The sequence below is a fragment of the Nannospalax galili genome, unplaced genomic scaffold, assembly GCF_000622305.1.
Source record: "Nannospalax galili isolate Female #2095 unplaced genomic scaffold, S.galili_v1.0 scaffold471, whole genome shotgun sequence".
In the NCBI taxonomy this organism is placed as follows: Eukaryota; Metazoa; Chordata; class Mammalia; order Rodentia; family Spalacidae; genus Nannospalax; species Nannospalax galili.
Window position 1 is genome coordinate 1,227,177 of NW_008330333.1, and position 19,418 is coordinate 1,246,594.

The 19,418-nt window shown below is 43.5% G+C and overlaps 2 protein-coding genes and 1 pseudogene across 2 annotated transcripts; all 3 read left to right on the forward strand.

The window, feature by feature from the left end:
• Window positions 1–2,973: 2,973 nt before the first annotated feature.
• LOC103744948 lies at window positions 2,974–3,903 on the forward strand (annotated as a pseudogene).
• A 5,939-nt stretch (window positions 3,904–9,842) lies between these two features.
• LOC103744955 (olfactory receptor 1361-like) lies at window positions 9,843–10,778 on the forward strand. The gene has a single exon (XM_008846829.1). It carries the CDS (start codon window positions 9,843–9,845, stop codon window positions 10,776–10,778), a length of 936 nt encoding a protein of 311 aa, XP_008845051.1.
• A 4,049-nt stretch (window positions 10,779–14,827) lies between these two features.
• Window positions 14,828–15,754, forward strand: LOC103744210 (olfactory receptor 1361-like). The gene has a single exon (XM_008845943.2). The coding sequence runs from the start codon at window positions 14,915–14,917 to the stop codon at window positions 15,752–15,754; it is 840 nt and encodes a 279-aa protein (XP_008844165.2). The 5' UTR covers window positions 14,828–14,914.
• Window positions 15,755–19,418: the final 3,664 nt, after the last annotated feature.

A 19,418-nucleotide genomic window follows, 5' to 3' on the forward strand; every position in this document is an offset into this window, starting at 1 on the left:
AATAAAAATATCATGGGCAGGGCGAGGCAAGGCCAGCCCACCGTCCCTGGAGCAGCTCTACCTCACCCGCCAGCCACAGGCCAGCCGTGTGCATGGACTCCAGTTCTGTTCCTTTGAAGATGTACTGGGCATGGGGCACAGGGAGGGGCATCACTAACATGCTGGTCCCTGGGGCTGCTGAGTCCAACTTTGATGACCTAGGGAATAACCTATACAGGAGCCGAAAGCAGCACCAGGAATGGGAGGTCAAGGCTCTGCTGGAGAGGGTACCTGCAGAGCTCATTTGTCTGGACCCCAGAGCCTTGGCAGAGGTGGATGCGTCACTTTGGAGCAGCAAAAGGAGTGGATAGAGAGACTGGGCTACGACCATGATGCCAAGGCTGCCTCCCAACCCAAGTCAAAGCAGAAGGGCCGAAGATCCACAGCAAGCCTGGTGAAGAGGAAGAAGAAGGTCATGGACCAGGAGCACAGGGACAAAGTCCCGCTGAGCCTTGAGCAGCAGCAGCAGCAGAAGCAAGAGAAGGCCAATCCCACTGGAGCCTGGCCATCTGTGCTGGATAGAATTGTACACTGGGCCAGAGATATCATCCCTGATGATGACTGTTAGGAGGCCAGAGAGATGGCTCAGTGAGTAGAGGCACTTATTAACAAACCTGAGGACCTGAGCTGGGTTCCCAGAAAATTATATGGAGGAAGGAGATAACTGACTCCCACAAGCCATCCTCTTACCTGCACATGCATGCAGTGACATGCCTGTGTACACATACACACAAATAGATGTACAAACATGTATACATGCCAACCATGGAGGGAAAGGACCATTTCCTGTGTACCTTATTCCCAGCTGGGGACAGGCAGCCGGCCCCTTAGATGGTCCTGGTATTAAATGAAAATTTTTAGAAAAAAATTTGTGGAACTGGAGAGATAACTCAGAAGTTCAGGGCACTGGGTGTTCTTGTAGAGGACCTGAGCTCAGTTCCCAGACCCAAATGGCAGCTAGCAATCATCAGCAACTCCAGTTCCGGGGGATCCAATACCCTCTTCTGGCCTCTGTGGGCACTGCACACACAAAGTACACTTGCAATCATGTGGGTCATACACAAATATACATAAAATAAAAGTAAATCACAAAAAGAACTAAAAAAAGAAAATATCAGTATTCTCTAGGTCTCTTTTTTTGTCTCTTCCATGTTCTCTCTCTCTCTCTCTCTCTCTCTCTCTCTATCTCTCTCTCTCTCTCTCCTCCTGTATTTGCCTCCTCAGTATTGGATTTAGAAATTTACTGCCATATTGAGCCATTGCTTGCTTCTTTAAAATATTTTTATTATTTTTATTTTATGTGTATGAGTGTATTGCCTGCATGTGTGTAAGGGTACCCATATCATGCAATGCCCGCAGAGTTCAGAAGAAGGTATCAGATCCCCTGGAACTGAAGTTAGGAAGGTTGTTAGCCATCATGTGGGTGCTGAGATTCAAACCTGGATCCTCTACAGGAGCAGTCAGTGCTCTTAGCTGCTGAGCCAATTCTCCAGCCCCTGTGCTTGCTTTTTTAATATTCTGTGAGTTTCTACTCAGAACCCAACAGGTAGAACAGGGTTGAGGTCATACATTTTGGCCATCTCCATAGTGATATGTACTGGTTATCCTGCAATCCTAGTTCCAAATACCCTAGTCCCACCTGCTGTGGAGGAAATGTGTGTGTGTATGTGTGTGTGTGTGTGTGTGTGTGTGTGTGTTATAAACATGGTTCCCAGTACTTCACCACTACACCAGGATTATGTGGAATACAGTTCTATTTCAAGAAAACAATAAGCTGTGACTTAGAGAAATGCCCCAAAAGATATTCATCATAGAGAACTAGAATTTGCATATTGTAGAGAAAACTGTCCTTCAAACCAGACTCCATAGTCTCCTGTTACTATATTTTATCCTGTGCCCTTAATATTCCTACTTTCAAATTAGAAAGACTATAGCATCATTAATCACCTCTGAAGATGATCAGACACATGAAAGCAAAGATTACACAAAACACAGGAATATTCTCAAGTCTGAAATAAAGATAGGAAAACTAAACATTCCTATCTGTGTCAAAGACCCAGATCAACAAGGTCATGAGGGTTGATGTCGCAAGGGATGTCTACTGGGATCTATTTCAATCAATGTGGATCCATTCCTAACAGTTTTACATTTTGATCCAAGATGCACCCCTAAATTCTGATGCTGTTTGTTTCCCTCATTGGTCCAAAGGGGCCAAAGACGTAGATAGGGAATTGTTCTCTTCTTGTTATTAATGAAGCTCTAAGGAAATCTGCTCCCAGTGGCCAAAGAGGCTCCTGTAAATTTCTGCTCTGTGATTGTCCCATGTATTTATCCTGTTCAGAAGATCAAACCTCCAAATACTTGTTCTTCACCTGCTCAGGATCTGCCCATGTTACTAAGACTCCTGAGGGAAGCCCTGTCCAGTTAGGTCAAGGTGGACAGCAGTGGACAGCACCAACCTCCCCAGGTAAGTTTACAGTAGTGAAGACACAAGCATTTGTTCATTCAGAGGCGAAGTTCTTGAGGAACTTGCTTTGCAACTACTTGCAGAGACAGGTTGTCATGATAAGATTCCAGAATTCATTTGTTGTCTCTTCAGATAAACTAAGTAGTAATCAACAATTTCATATGTCTTTGAGTCATTAAGGAGTTGGATAAGTCTGAGGTGGAAGGAAAACTGAGCAAAACAAGTAGACACAGCTAGATTTAGAGACAGTATTTTCATAGTCATTATCAAAAACAGGACTCAGGGAAACATCAAAGCTGAATATTGGAAAGTGGACATATCGGTGGGGTGAGAACATCCTGTGTTAGCAACCCAGTGAACTAACTTGTGAATGTGGTTCTGCCTAGAGCCCTATCGCATCCTGACCATCCCCATCTAGATTTTGAATTCACTGTCCTCTATTCACTTGGGATCAGATCACAAGAAAAATGAACCAGTCTAGAGTCTCTGAGTTTCTCCTCCTGGGACTCTCCACACAGCCCCAGCAGCAGCAGCCCCTCTTCCTGCTCTTCCTCATCATGTACCTGGCCACCGTCCTGGGAAACCTGCTCATCATCCTGGCCATCAGCACTGACTCCCGCCTGCACACCCCCATGTACTTCTTCCTCTGCAACCTGTCCTTTGTGGATGTCTGCTTCTCCTCCACCACTGTCCCCAAGGTGCTGGCCAACCACCTACTCAGGAGTCAGACCATCTCCTTCTCTGGGTGTCTCACACAGATGTATTTTCTCTTTGAGCTTGCTGATATGGATAATTTCCTAGTGGCTGTCATGGCCTATGACCGATTTGTGGCCATATGCCACCCCTTATACTACACAACAAAGATGACCCATCAGCTCTGTGCCCAGCTGGTGGTTGGATCATGGTTGGTGGTCAGTCTCCATGCTCTGTTGCACACCCTGCTGATGGCTCAACTCTCATTCTGTGCAGACAATGTCATCCCCCACTTCTTCTGCGATGTGATCCCCCTCTTGAAGCTCTCCTGCTAAGACACATACCTCAATGAGATGATGATTCTCACAGAGGGGTCCCTGATCATGTTCATCCCATTTTCCTGCATCCTGGCCTCCTACATCCAGATCACCTGTGCTGTCCTGAGAGTCCCATCCCCAAGGGGAAGATGGAAAGCTTTCTCCACCTGTGGCTCCCACCTGGCTATGGTCTGCCTCTTCTCTGCTACCATCAGCGCTGTGTATTTCAATCCTTCTTCCTCACACTCAACTGAGAAGGACACAGCAGCCACTGTGCTGTACACAGTGGTGACCCCCATGCTCAACCCTTTCATCTATAGTCTGAGGAATATGGACTTAAAAAGGGCCCTATGGAAAATGGTCCACAGAAAACCTTTTTCTTTCTGATGACAGAATATAGATTGATTCTTATTCCCAAGCCATACTTTCCCTATCTGAGTACCATGCAGCAATTGCTGCATTACAGTTTGGAAATCAGCATAGGGACATCTGTGACTTGGACACTTAGTAGACAGTGGTTGCTCTTGTGTTAGTGGACTTCCATTCATTGGGCATCCTGGTCCATTTATGAAGTAATGGGATTTCATGTTCTCTTAGCATGGACCCTAGGGGCCTTGCACATGATAGCCAAGCAGTGTACCATTGAGCTACATGCCAGGTCTTGAGACTTCCTTTTTCTTTTCTTCTCCCTCCCTTTGTTTTGAAATAGTCTTACTATGTAGACTTGAGCTCACTATGGACCAGACTGGTCTGGAAAGCACAGAGTCTACCTGTGTCTGTTATGAGTATTAGAGTCAAGGTTTGTGCCACCATGCAGTAAGACTTCCTTGTAAGTACTAACTTTGAAGTTATTTTATTCACAAATCAAATTTTTTTTTCTAAATATTCTCTTTGGAAGGTATGTGTTATGTATGTATTTGAATACTGTAATCATGCAGAAATTATTTTATAAGATTTATTTGTGGGGGGGACTGGAGGGATTGCTCAGCAGTTAAGAGCACTGGCTGCTCTTGCAGAGGACCTGGGTTCGATTCCCAACACCCACATGACAGCTAACAACCATCTGTAACTTCAGTTCTAGGGGATCTAACGCCCTTTTCTGACCTCCACAGGCATTGCACGACATGGGTGCACCTACCTACATGTAGGCAATACACTCATACACGTAAAAATAAATAAATAAATAAATAAATAAAAATAATAAATCTAAAAGGTTTATTTTTATTTATTTGTGTGTGTGTGTGTGTGTGTGTGTGTGTGTGTAAGCATAAAAGGATGTGTCAGAATCCCTGGACCTGGAGTAATAGGCAGTTTTGAGCCCCCTGACAGGTGCTGGGAACAGAAGTCAGGTTCTCTGGAAGATCAGAAAGTACTCTTAACTGCTGAGCCATTCTCTAGCCTCATGCAGAATTTTTGTTGCAGCTATCTGGTCCTGATACTGAGACAGTAACTCAGGTGCTCTGCATTAGGGTGACACTGAAGTTTCTAAAGCATCTCTGGTGATTGTATGTTTAGTCAGAGGTGGACAGTTTCCCTTAGCCTCTTTCATATGTCCAACTTAATAGTTAAAATAAATGCTCATAAAATTAGTTTTGAGTCTCTTAGGTAGTATTCAGGGACTAATGTGCATGACAGCATTTCAGAGGGGAGTCAGAAGCATCCCTGGAGGGCATGTGGCCACAGATACCCAGAGGTGATGACCACAAAAGCCTGGAACCCTTCAGGAGCATCCTGATTGGCTGGGTGACCTTAGGAGCTGGTGTGGCTGAGGTCATGGGCCTGGTATCAGGTCAACAAATCAGCGTTTGCTGTTCCCTCTGCCCAGACCCACCGCCTGGGTCTCTTCTGACCTGCATAGGCCTTGGAGAGCCACATCACACAGCAGTTGTTTCTCATGCAAACCTGGGCCCCTTCTTTTGATTCTCTCAGCTCTGTTTTTCTATCCTTGCAGCAAGGACTGTCCAAGCTCATGAGATGACACAGAGCTCAAACATACTACTTCCTCTTGTTCTCAAGTGTCTGACACTGATTCTAAACCAGAGGCAACAATCAGCTGTAGTTGGAAGAAAAAAAACCCCAACTACAGTTCAATGAGTATTGTCTTAATTTTCTATTTTGAATTTGTTTCTTTATTAAAATATTTTATTTTTTAAGTATTTATTTATTTATTTATTTATCTTTTGAGTCAGGGTCACCCTATATCCCCAGCTGACCTGGAACCCAATATGTAGACCAGGTTGGTCTTGAGCTCACAGAGATCGCCTGCCCCTGTCTCCTGAGTGCTGGGATTAAGTGTGGGCCACAATGTCTGGCATTATTTTTATTTTTTATGTGTGTGAGTACATTGCCTGCATGTATATAAGTTCACCATGTATATAAGTTCACCAATTCTGTGAAATACCCACAGAGTCATCTGATTCCCTGGAGCTTGAGTTACAGACCATTGTTAGACTCCATGTGGGTGCTGGGATTCAAATCCAGGTCCTCTGCAAGAGCAGCCAGTGCTCTTAACTGCTGAGCTATCTCTCTAGCCTTTATTTCTTTTAAAATATATTGAATTTTATTATTTTTATTTTTTATGTTGAATGAGTGTTTTGCCTGAATGTATGTAAGTCCACCCGTGTGGTGCAGTGCCCATGGAGGTCAGAAGAGGAAGTTGAATTCCCATGGAAGTGGAGTTACCAATGGTTGTTACTGCCATGTGGGTGCTGGGAATTGAACCTGGTCCTCTGCAAGTGCAGCCAGTGCTCTTAATTGAAGAGCCATCTCTCCAGCCCTGTTTCTTTCTTTTTTTTCTTTAAAAAATTATTTATCTTTATTATGCGTATATGAGTGTTTTGGCTACATGTATGTAAGTGTACCACATGCATACAATGCCCTCAGAGGTCAGAAGAGGGCATTGGATCCCCTGGAACTGGAGTTACAGTTGGTTGTTAGCCACCATGTGGGTGCTGGGAACTGAACCCAGGTCCTCTGGAAAAGCAGTCAGACTGAGCCATCTCTCCAGACCGCCCCCTTTTTTTTTCTTTTGTTCATGCTGGGATGCAACCCAGTACTGCTCACTTGCTAGTCAAGCACTTTGCCTCTGAGTTACATTTCTTGACTTCTTTACAGCTTTCTTTTTCAAAGTTATCTATCTTTTGTATATAATTTTTTATTGGTGTTTTGAGACAAGATCTCCCTATAGTCCCAGTTCACCTGAAACTTGCTTCTTCGCCCAGGCTGGCCTCTGTCTCACAGAGATCCACCTGCCTTCCAAGTCCTGGGACTAAAGTCATGCACTACCAGGCTTGACTGTATATAATCTTAAAAATTCATTGATTATTATTTGAGAGAGAGAGAGAGAGAGAGAGAGAGAGAGAGAGAGAGAGAGGAGTTGGTTTCCTCCTTTCACTTCTGTGATTCCAGGAAGGGTCTCAGGTGGAAAGGCTTGCATGACAAGCATTCTTACTCCCACAGCCACCTCGCCAGCCCCTTTACAATCCTTGACAACTTTTATTGAAGAAACTTTCTAAAAAATGCAAAAAGTTTCAGAATGTAGAGATGTAGAGAAAAAAAGGTCTGAAGCACAAAGACCTGGGTAACACTCTTAGGGGCTATCATCTCTGATTTCTTCCTTCACTCATACACTGTTATTCCACTTATGTCTGGTTCCACATTTGTTATAAATGATCTTACCAATACCATTAAAATTTCTTCAAAATTGCCGGGTGTGGTAGAGCTTGCCTTTAATCCCAGCACTCAGGAGGCAGAGGCAAGCGGATCTCTGTGAGTTCAAGGCCAGCCTGGTCTACATAGTGAGTTCCAGGACAGCTGGGGCTACAAGGAGACCCTGTCTCAAAAAGACCAAAAAATGTGTTCCCTTGATAATCATGGTATGGGTGTTAGACTGTATGGAAAAATGATAGTGTATCCTTGGAGAACACGTGTGGGAAAAAGAAAAGCAAAAGACAGCACTTAAAATGTGCAATCCCATCACCCAGAGAGAAACTTTCCTCTACTTTTGTAAATTTACAAAACTGAGGCTAATTTGCATTTGGACCATTTTTGTGGCCACATTTTCTCCAACATTTTAACTGTAATGAGACTCTGACAACAACAACAGCTAAGCCCACTGACCAACTGAAATCCCTGCCGGACCTGCATTTTCCACACTGTGGTTGTTTTTGTGGTACTGGGGAATCCTGGGTCCTTGAGCATGCTCAGCAGGCCCTCTACCTCTAGCTATACCTTATCACTTTAAATCACATTATTATCCTTTGAAAACATCAAGAGGTGTCCTCTCTGTCATTCTCCCCTTCCTCCCTCCTTTTCTCTCCCCATTTCTTCTCTCCATCCCTGTATTCAGATCCTCTTTGACTAGGATCTTGTTGTGCAGACGAGACCTACCTTTAAACTACCAGCCCTCTTGTCCCTGCCTTCTCAGATCCTGGATTATAAATTTTTACCACAAAGCCTGGTGATGTGTTTGCTTCTTTAGGCCCTGACTGTTCCTCCGATCAGAACTGGGCAGGCAGATTAGGGTTGGGGTTACACAGTTTGATGTCCCTGTAGTGATGTGGACTGGATGTCCCTCAATCTCAGTCCCAAATACTCTGATCCATCCTACTATGGAGAGGGAAAGGGATGTAGGTTGAACAGGGTTTCTGAGCCCCACACACTGAGATGATGCAGTATAAGAGATCTATTTAATGAAGAGTAAAAAGTGTTAATTGAGAGATACCTGAAGGAGTTTCTACCCAGAAGTCCTAAAGTTTGTCATCCATAGCATGCTGCGCTCTCCCAGAGATGAAGTCTCTTAGAATCAGGTTCCCCAATGTCCTGAGAAGCTGGTTCAATGGGTTAAGTATTCGCTGTACAAGACAGAAGACCTGAGGTGGGTTCCTAGAACACAGTAAAAGCCAGATATAGTAGTGCAAGCCTGGACTCCCAGTGCTCCCATGTGGATGGGAGGCTAAGACAGGAGCACCCTGGAAGCTCCCGGGCCAGCTAGCCTGGTGTATGCATTAGCAAACAAGGGACCTTGCCTCAGACAAGGTGGGGAGTGAGGACCAGCACCTGAGATTGTCCTCTGACTTCCCTCCTTGTGTTCCACATGTGGGCACACGAGTTCGTGCACTCACACATATGAACACACTTGCCCATATAGAAATATACAGACACATATAAAGATGACAGAGAGAGAGAGAGAGAGAGAGAACGAGAATGAATCAGGCTCCCTAGCACCCTGTTGTCCCAGATGAAGCCCATCTCAAAATGTGCTCTTAATATTCCCACGTGCAAATTGCAGATGATCTGGCATGTCTATTTGCCACTCAGGATGATCACACAGAAGGAGATATTATACAAAACACACAAGAATATTCTCAGGTCTGAAATGAAAAAACAAGCAAACAAAAAGAATCTCTGAATCTGTGGGCACAGACCCAGATCACCAGGATTATGCAAGTCCACACTCCAAGCGATAGCATCTGAAATGTTTTCATTAATGTGGACCCACTCCTCATATCTTCACATTTGGACCCAGAAATTGCACCTAAACACTGATGCTGCTTGTTGCCCTCATTGTTTGGGCCAAAGGGGACAAAGGCATAGATGGGGAATTGTTCTCTTCTTGTCTCTGATGAGGCTCTAAGGAAATCTGGTCCCAGGGGCCAAAGAGGCTCCTGTAAACACCTCTTCCATGATTGTCCCAAACATCTTTCCTGCTCAGAAGACTAAGACCATAAATACCTGCTCCTCACTCACTTAGGAACTGCTAAGGCTTCCAAGACATCACAATCCTTGAAAATAAAGAGAGGCCCTGACCACTTAGGTCAAGGTGGACCCCAATGGACAGCACTAACCTGCCAGGTAAGGTTACATTGAGACAGAAACAGTTGTTCATTCAGAGGTAAAGTTCCTTTAGGTATTTTGCTTTGCAACTTCTTCCTGAGAGAGAGGAAATCATAGTAGAAACCCTGAATTCATTGGTTGTCACTTGAGATTAAGCCAACTACCCATTTCTCTTGTGTCTTTATGAGCTACTAAGGAATTGTATGCATCTGAGGTGGACTGAGAACTGAGCAACATAAGTAAAGACACAGCTAGTCTTGGAGGCTGTGTGTTCTTCAGTGTTCATATATAAAGCAGGACTCAGAGATTCACGTAGGAAATGCATCAAAGCCAAGTGCTGTAAAGTACACATGTAAGTAGGGTGGGCACATCCTGTGTTAGCAACTCTGTGAACTGATTTGTAAACCTGGTCCTGCCTAGAGCCCCATCACATCCTGACCATCCCCATCTAGGTTTTGAATTCACTGTCTCTATTCACTTGGGCTCAGACCATGAGAAAAATGAACCAATCGCTTGTCACTGAGTTCCTCCTCCTGGGACTCTCCAGGCAGCCCCAGCAGCAGCAGCCCCTCTTCCTGCTCTTCCTCATCATGTACCTGGCCACCGTCCTGGGAAACCTGCTCATCATCCTGGCCATTGGCACTGACTCCCGCCTGCACACCCCCATGTACTTCTTCCTCTGCAACCTGTCCTTTGTGGATGTCTGCTTCTCCTCCACCACTGTCCCCAAGGTGCTGGTCAACCACGTACTCAGGAGTCAGACCATCTCCGTCTCTGGGTGTCTCACACAGATGTATTTTCTCTGTTTGTTTGCCGACATGGACAATTTCCTCTTGGCTGTGATGGCCTATGACCGCTTTGTGGCCATATGCCACCCCTTACACTACACCACAAAGATGACTCACCAACTCTGTGCCCAGCTGGTGGCTGGATCCTGGGTCATTGCCAGCCTGAATGTCCTATTACACACTCTGCTGATGACTCGACTCTCATTCTGTGCAGACAATTTCATCCCCCACTTCTTCTGTGATGTGACCCCCCTCCTGAAACTTTCCTGCTTGGATACATACCTCAATGAGATGATGATTCTTACCGAGGGGTCCCTGATCATTTTCATCCCATTTGTCTGCATCCTGGCCTCCTACATCCAGATCACTTGTGCTGTGCTGAGAGTCCCATCCACAAGGGGAAGATGGAAATCCTTCTACACCTGTGGCTCCCACCTGGCTGTGGTCTGCCTCTTCTATGGCACCATCATATCTCTGTATTTCAACCCCTCATCCTCTCACTCCTCTGGGAAGGACATGGCAGCTGCTGTAATGTACACAGTGGTGACCCCCATGCTGAACCCTTTCATCTACAGCCTGAGGAACAGGGACTTGAAGAGGGCTCTATGGAAAGCATTTCTGCAGAAGCACATTTTCTGATAGAATCCATACCGATTCTTGTTCCCAGGAAATGATTTTCACTAACTGAGTATGATTTAACAAATCCTCTATTATGTTCTGGGAAAAATATAAGATATCAGTTCCTGGGATATTTAAAAGATAATTCTTACTCTTGTATTAGTGGATTCTCATTCACAGGTTGGCAGTGAATCTATCAACTAAAGGAACTTTGTTGTTTTTGTGACTCTGAAGATTGTACTCAGGGCATTACATATGCTGGGTAAGAGTACCTTACTACTGAACTATAAGCCATTTAATGGGAATTCTTTTTAAGTACGAACTTTGGAATTATTGTATATTCCAGTCACGTTGTTCCCTTTATTCTATTTGGAAGGTATGTGCTACTTAAGTATTTGAATACTGTAATCATGTAGATTTTTAAAAAATATACTGTCCCTGATACTGAGACTGTAACTCAGTGCTCTGCATTAGGGTGACACTGAAGTTTATAAAGCATCCTGGTGATGTGTGTTCAGTCAGAGGTGGACAGTTTGCCTTAGCCTCTTTCATGTGTCAAACCTAACAGTTATAATAAAGGCTCATAAAATGATTTTTGAGTCTCAGAGACTAATGCGCATGACAGCATTTCAGAGGCAAGTCAGCAGCCCTGGAGGACATGTGGCCACAGACACTGAGAGGTGAGGACCACAAAAGCCTGGAACCCTTCAGGAGCATCCTGATTGGCTGGGTGACTTTAGGGGCTGGTGTGCTGAGGTCATGGATCCAGTATCAGGTCACTAAATTAGCATTTGCTGTTTCCTCTGCCCAAACCCACTACCTGGGTCTCTTCTGACCAGCACTCTTCCCACACCTTGGAGAGCCAAGTCAAGCAGCATGACTTTCTCATGCAACCTTGGACTCCCTCTTTGGTTCTCTCAGCTCTGTTTCTCTTTCATCTATTTTATCTTCTCAGCAAGGACTTTCCAAGCTAATGAGATAACTCAGAGTTCCCACATAGTACTCATTCCATGTCCTCAAGTGTCTGACAGTGCTCCTAAATCAAAGGCAACAGTCAGCTGTAGGTCAAAGAAAAGAAAAACATACAGTTGAATGAATATTACCTGAATTTTCCCCTTTTCTTTGGTTTATTTTATTATTTTTATGTGTATGGGTGTTTTGCTTGCAAGTATTTGTGTACCTATGCGTGCACCGCCTACAGAAGTCAAAAAAGGATGTCAGATCCCCCGTATCTGAAGTTACAGACAGTTGTTAGTCTCCATGTGAGTGCTGGGAATCGATCCTGGGTCGTCTTCAGCAGAATTCAGTGCTCTTAACCACTGATCTAGCTCTCCAGCCTGTTTTTTTTCCTTTTATGATAGTAATGGAGCCTAGGTCTTGCAACTGCCAGGCAAGCACTCTGCCTCTGAACGGCACTTCCTGCTTCCTTTACAGTTCTTGACAGTGCTTACTGAATAACCTTTTTGAAAGATGTAGAAAGAGACAAATAGTGAAGAAAAAGATGTGCACACCCTATCTTTCAGAAAAACATATTAGGAATATTTTTATATTGGATAGCCATCTTTAATCCTTCTTTTCATAAACACCACTACTCTGGTTTAGCATTAGTTATGTATGATTTTTACCTATGCATTAAAATTTCCTTAAATTTTTTTAGTATGGATGTGTTGACATGTTTGGAGATAATTGTTTTTAAAATGTTGTTTGTGAAATGTCTAGGCAGGTAAAAGCTCCTTCCTACAAGGTTGATCACCTGAGTTAAATTCTGAAAACCCACATGGTGCCAGGAGAAACTGACTCCTGCAAGTTATACTCTAACTTCCTGGCACACTGTGGCACATACACACACGCACACACACACACTCTCTCTCTCTCTCTTACTCTCTCTCTCTCTCTCATGTACACATACACACATACATACAAATACATAGACTAAATAGATCAATAACTTAATAAAATTAAGAATATTATTGTATGCATATGTGCATGGTATGGAGGATAGTTCAGTGGTTAAGAGCCCTGGTTGCTCTTACAGAGGACTGTGTTTCAGTTTCCAGAACCCACATGGTAGCTGACAACCATCTGTAACTTCAGTTTCAAGGGATCCAACACCATCTTCTGATCACCTGAAGAACTGCATGACACAGATGCACTTATATACGTGCAGTCAGTACAATCATACACATATAAAAATATTACTTGGTGAGATGGGAGAGATGGCTGAGGGATCCAGAGCACTAGGTGCTCTTGTAGATGGCCTGGGTTCAGATCCCAGATCCACATGGCAACTAGCAACCATCAGCAACTACAGTTCCAGGGGATCAGATACCCTTTTCTCGCCTCTGTGGGCATTGCACACACATATTGCACTTACATTCACACAGGTAACACACACACACACATAAAATAAAAGTAAATCACAAAATGAATTTAAAAAGAAAATGTCATTTAGTATCTTCTATGTCTCTTTTTTTGTCTCTCTTTCATATCCCTCCTGCCTTTCTCTCTCTCTCTCTCTCTCTCTCTCTCTCTCTCTCTCTCTTTCTCTCTCTCTTCCCTTTTTTCTCTACTTTTGCCTCACCAGTGTTGGATTTAGAAGTTTACTGCCATGCTCAGCTATGTGCTTGCTTCTTTAATCACCCGTGATTCTCTACTCAGAACTGGACAAGTAGAACCCGGTTGAGGTCACACATTTTGGCTGTCTCCATAATGATTTGCACTAGTTGTCCCTCAATTCTAGTCCCAAATACTCTGATCCCACCTGCTATGGAGTGTGTGTGTGTGTGTGTGTGTGTGTGTGTGTGTGATATAAACATGCTTTCCAGTGGCTCACCACACCGAGATTATGAGGAATAAATGTTCTATTCCAATAAAATGGTAAACTGTGATTTGGAGAGATGTTCCAAAAGATATTCACCATACAGGCCTGGAATTTGCAATATGGCAGAGAAAGCTTTCCTTTGAACCAGACTCCACAGTATCCTGTTACTACTTCTTACTCTGTGCCCTGAATATTCCTACCTACAAATTAGAGAGAATATAGATAGCATCATTAATCACCTCTGAAGATGATCAGACATGTAAAAGCAATGATTCAACAAAACATGGGAATACTCCTAAGTCTGAAATAAAAAAAAGAAAAATTAAATATTCCTACCGGTGTCAAAAAAACAGATCACCAAGGTTATGAGGGTTGATGTAGCAAGGGATGCCTACTGGGATCTATTTCAATCACTGTGGACCCATTCCTAACAGCTTTACATTTTGACCCAAGAGTTGTCCTTAAGCTCTGATGATATTCACTTCTGTCATTGGTGCAAAGGGGCCAAGGTTGTAGATGGGGAATTGTTCTCTTTTTTGTCAATAATGAGGCTCTAAGGAAACCTGGTCCCAGTGGCCCAAGAGGTTCCTATAAATGCCTGCTCCATGATTGTCCGACGCATCTTTCCTGTTCAAAAGCTCAAGACTCTAGATACTTGCTCCTCACCTTCTCAGGACCTGCACATGTTACAAAGTCATCACACTTCCGAGAGAAGCCCTGTCCAGTGAGGTCAGCGTGGACAGCAGTGGACAGCACCAACGTCTCCAGGTAAGGTTACAGTAGTGGAAACACAAACATTTGTTCATTCAGAGGGGAAGTTCTATTAGGAACTTGCTTTACAACCTTTTGAAGAGACAAGAAGTTATGATAAGAGTCCAGGATTCATTTGTTGGCACTTGAGATAAACGCAGTACTAACCAACAATTTCTTGTGTTTTTCTGAGCCTCTAAGGAGTTGGATAAAGTCTGAGGTGGAGGAGAAATGAGCAACATAAGTAGACACAGCTAGTTTTAGAGACAGTGTGTTTCATGTGCATTATGAAAAACAGGACCCAGGTATTCATGTAGGAAAAGCATCAAAGCTGAGTATTGGAAAGTATGGGTGGGGTGAAAACATCCTGTGTTAGCAACTCTATAAACTGATTTATAAATGTGGTTCTGCGTAGAGCCCTATCACATCCTGACCATCTCCATCTAGGTTTTGAATTAAGTGTCTTCTATTCACTTGAGCTCAGACCAGGAGAAAAATGAACGATTCATGGGTCTCCGAGTTCCTCCTCCTGGGACTCTCCTGGCAGCCCCAGCAGCAGCAGCCCCTCTTCCTGCTCTTCCTCATCATGTACCTGGCCACCGTCCTGGGAAACCTGCTCATCATCCTGGCCATCAGCACTGACTCCCGCCTGCACACCCCCATGTACTTCTTCCTCTGCAACCTGTCCTTTGTGGATGTCTGCTTCTCCTCCACCACTGTCCCCAAGGTGCTGGCCAACCACATACTCGGGAGTCAGGCCATCTCCTTCTCTGGGTGTCTCACACAGATGTATTTTGCCTATGTTTTTGCCGACATGGACAATTTCCTCCTGGCTGTGATGGCCTATGACCGCTTTGTGGCTATATGCCACCCCTTACACTACACAACAAAGATGACTCACCAACTCTGTGCCCTGCTGGTGACTGGATCCTGGGTCACTGCCAACCTGAACATCCTATTACATACTCTGTTGATGGCTCAACTCTCATTCTGTGCAGACAATGTCATCCCCCATTTTTTCTGTGATGCATCCCCCCTTCTGAAACTCTCCTGCTCAGACACACATCTCAATGAGATGATGATTCTCACGGAGGGGTCCCTGATCATGTTCATCCCATTTGTCTGCATCCTGGCCTCCTACATCCAGATCACCTGTGCTGTGCTGAGAGTCCCATCCCCAAGGGGAAGATGGAAATCCTTCTCCACCTGTGGCTCCCACCTCGCTGTGGTTTTGCTCTTCTCTGGCACCATCATCGCTGTGTATTTCAATCCCTCATCCTCTCACTCAGCTGGGAAGGACATGGCAGCTGCTGTGATGTACACAGTCGTGACCCCCATGCTGAACCCTTTCATCTACAGCCTGAGGAACAGGTGCTTGAAGAGGGCTCTACGGAAAGGGTTCTATAAAAGCTCATTTTCTGTCTGATAAAATTCAGACTGATTCTTGTTCCCAGGAAATGATTTTTACTACTTGTACATGATTTAGTAAATGTGTCATTATGTTCTGGAAAAAAGTATAAGGTATTAGTTTCTTAGAAACTTAAAAGACAATTGTTACTCTTGTATTAGTGAATTCTTCTTCAGAGGTTCCTGGTGAATCTATCAACTAATGGGAGTTTGTTGTTTTTGTCTCTGAAGATTGAATCCAGGGCATTGTGTATTCTGGTTAAAACTACTCTATCACTGAACTGTATGCCAGCTATTAGGACTTCTTTTTAAGTACTAACTTTGCAATTATTTTTATTTTCAAGTCAAGTTGTTCCTTTAAAATGTTCTCTTTGGAAGATATGTACTACATATATATTTGAATGCTATAACCATGTAGATTTATTTTACAATATACTGTCCCTGTTACTGAGACAGCAACTCAGATGCTTTGCATTGGGGTGACACTGGCGTTTATAAAACATCCCTGGTGATTGTTCAGTTAGAGGTGGACAGTTTCCCTTAGCCTCTTTCATATGTCCAACTTAATAGTTATAATAAAGGCTCATAAAATTAGTTTTGAGTCTCTTAGGTAGTATTCAATGGTTAATGTGCATGACAGCTGACAGAGAACCAGAAGTTCTCTGAGACTGCTGCTGATCTTAGCTGACTCTGAGGCTCTACTAACCTTACCGATAAAGATACATCACACTGGGATTGGCCATTCCTAGAACTCAGGGAACTTTTGGAGACAGGCTGTTGCTCAAGATAGCCTATCCCGCTTGAGCAAGTGGCCCTGGAAGATGAGGCACACAGACTCCTGCAGCTGCATCCGCTTCCCGATGCATGCCCAAGCCCCTATATAGATCTCTAACTCCTGATTCATAGTACAGCATGCCGGAAGACAGCTGTCCCTTACTGCCACCTTTGAATAAAACGCAATTCCGTCTGAGGTCTGGTTTGGTCTCTTTCCTTATCTCCTATTCCTCTATCCCCTACCCCCAAACCTTAAAAAACTACATTTCAGAGGCAAGTCAGCAGCCCTAGTGGGTATGTGCCCAGAGACACACAGATGTAAGGAACACAAAAGCCTGGAACCCTTCAGGAGCATCCTGATCGACTCTGTGATCTTAGGAGCTGGTGTAACTAAGGTCGTGGTTCTGTAGCAGGTAAATAAATCAGCATTTGCTGCTCTCTCTTTCCAGATTCAGGGCCTGGGTCTCTTCTGACTAGCACTCCATCCCTGTGTTGAAGAGTCAAGTCAAATAGCACGTGTTTCTCACGTAGCCCCAGACTCCCTCTTTTAGTTCTCTTAGCTGTTTTTCTTTGAGTTATTCTATCTGCCCAACAAGGACTTTCCCCAGCTCATGAGATGCCTCAGCTCACACATACTACCCACTCCATGTCCTCAAGTGACTGACACTACTCCGAACCAAGAAAACAATCACTGTAGTTGACAGAAAAGAAAAATAAATAGTTCATTGAATATTGTCTGAATTTTTCCTTTTCTTTGATTTATTTTGTTATTTTTATTTTATTTTTAAATATTTTATTTATTTATTTATTTATGTGTATGCATGTATTGCCTGCATGTAGGTAAGTGCACCCGTGTCATGCAATGCCCACGGAGGGAGGAAGCGGCTGTAGGATCCCCTGGAACTGGAGTTATGGACAGTTGATAGCTGCCATGTGGGTGCTGGGATTTGAACCTGGGTCTTAGAAGAAGCATTTCATTACAGCATTAACATATTCACTAAAAACTTCCAGAGCAAAGATGCAGCTCTTTCAATATTGGCTGTAAGTTTTTAGGTTCACAGTTGAATTAATACAGTTACACAGTTTTGAACTCAGCATAAACCCTATAAGACATAAAATTGAATGAGGTTTTAACCTTTCAAAAAGATCTCCATTTCATTTTAAAATACATTTCATACAGAAAAAACTAATTTTTAATGCTACTAATACTTAGATGTTTGCACATGCGTCTCTAATCTCTATGTATCTGATTATTACTAGTCACAGTCAGTTACACTCAGATCTTTGGCACCTCAATATGGATATAAAGTCATCAGGAAGATTTTAATTGTAATGTTTTTCACCTCTACTAATTAACATGAAGCAAATTTTTATGCTTCTTCCTCAAATATAACTCATTTAAAATTTTTGTTGATATTTTGTGTGTATTTCATACAGAACGTCCCAAACAATCTTATTCATCTATATACCCACATCCCAAATGGCACCCTCCCATAGCCTCCCTGCTCTGACATACTGGAGCCCATATACTCTGTCATCCCTGTTACTGTCCACTGTGTTGTCAGTGCCCCCAGCCATTCCCCAGTGCTTGTCCATCTGTTGAATTTAGTCAGCCTATCTAGAGTTCCTTGTTTTAGGAAGATCAGCTCTTCCTCAATCCGCTGAATCTAGTCAGCCTATCTAAAGTTCCTTGTTTAGGACAATTAGCTCTTCCTCATCTAGCATTAATCATTTGCCATTATTCTTTTAGATAAGATTGGGGTCTGCTGTTCATTTTCCTAGCTCTATGCTGGGTTACTGTCTGGGAGTCTCTTGGGCCACCATGGCCAACAACTCACAGGAAGGTATCTCCTGTCTGGCATTGTTTCTTGTTATGTAGCCTTTAGCTATACACATGGACCCTTTAAAAATTATATTGACCCCTTTAATCTTTGGTTATACTTTCCTTGTAGGTGTTTAAGACAGTACAATGGGCCCAGATAAAACCAATTTATTTTTACTCTTAAGGCTGTTTGAGGATCTGTTCCTCAGGGGTCACATGGGTGTGGGAGGAACTCCTGGCTCCTTTCTTTTACCACTTCCATCTATGTGAAGATAAGTCAAAGGTCCTACTCAACCATGGCTGCTTCATTAGGAAGCAGGGCGGAAATTTTTCCTCTGTGTTGACCCTCCTCTTTGTAGCCTGGGCACTTGTTCAAGTCCATTTGGTGGTGTCTCCATAGCCTCCCTGATCAAGAGGACAGGTGACTCACCACAGTTACAGGACATTTGAGAGATGCTCATAGTCCCCTTGAACTTAGTCGACCTAGGAGGGCAAGGAGCAAAAACTGTCCTTTATGTCCCTCTGACCAAATTAGCATAGGCCTCAAAGTGTGGCTGTTAAACATCCAAGAAGGTGGTTCTACCAGTCTGGTACTTTTATTTACCATGTGCCATGTAGATAAAGCTTGGTCAAAGACCAAACGTTCTCATATAAAACTTGCCTAAATATATATTATATTCCTTGAGCTAGTTGTATGTATAATTTGTCAGTAGGTTGTTGGACTAATATGGTTCCCTCTGATTTTTTTTTAACTAGCTAGGCATTATTTATCTCACATTGTTTAACTCTTCCACCATGTTTTCCCCATTTAAAACACCTCTGTTTTCTCCATTTCTCCCTTAATAATACCCTTCTCCTATGGTCTCACCTCTCTTGAGCTCCTTCTTTCCCTTTATCCCCTAGGTTCCTTGTATAACCTTGCCTCCCCCCACCTTAAAATAACCCCATTTTTACCCATATCTCACTTATTACCATGTTTCCTACTGTTCTTCTCTTTCAGATTCTTTCTTTTCTTTTACCTCCCTGGTTCCTTTTCATTATCCTGGTTCCTGTAGTTATGTCTGGATACATACTCACTTATCAGAGT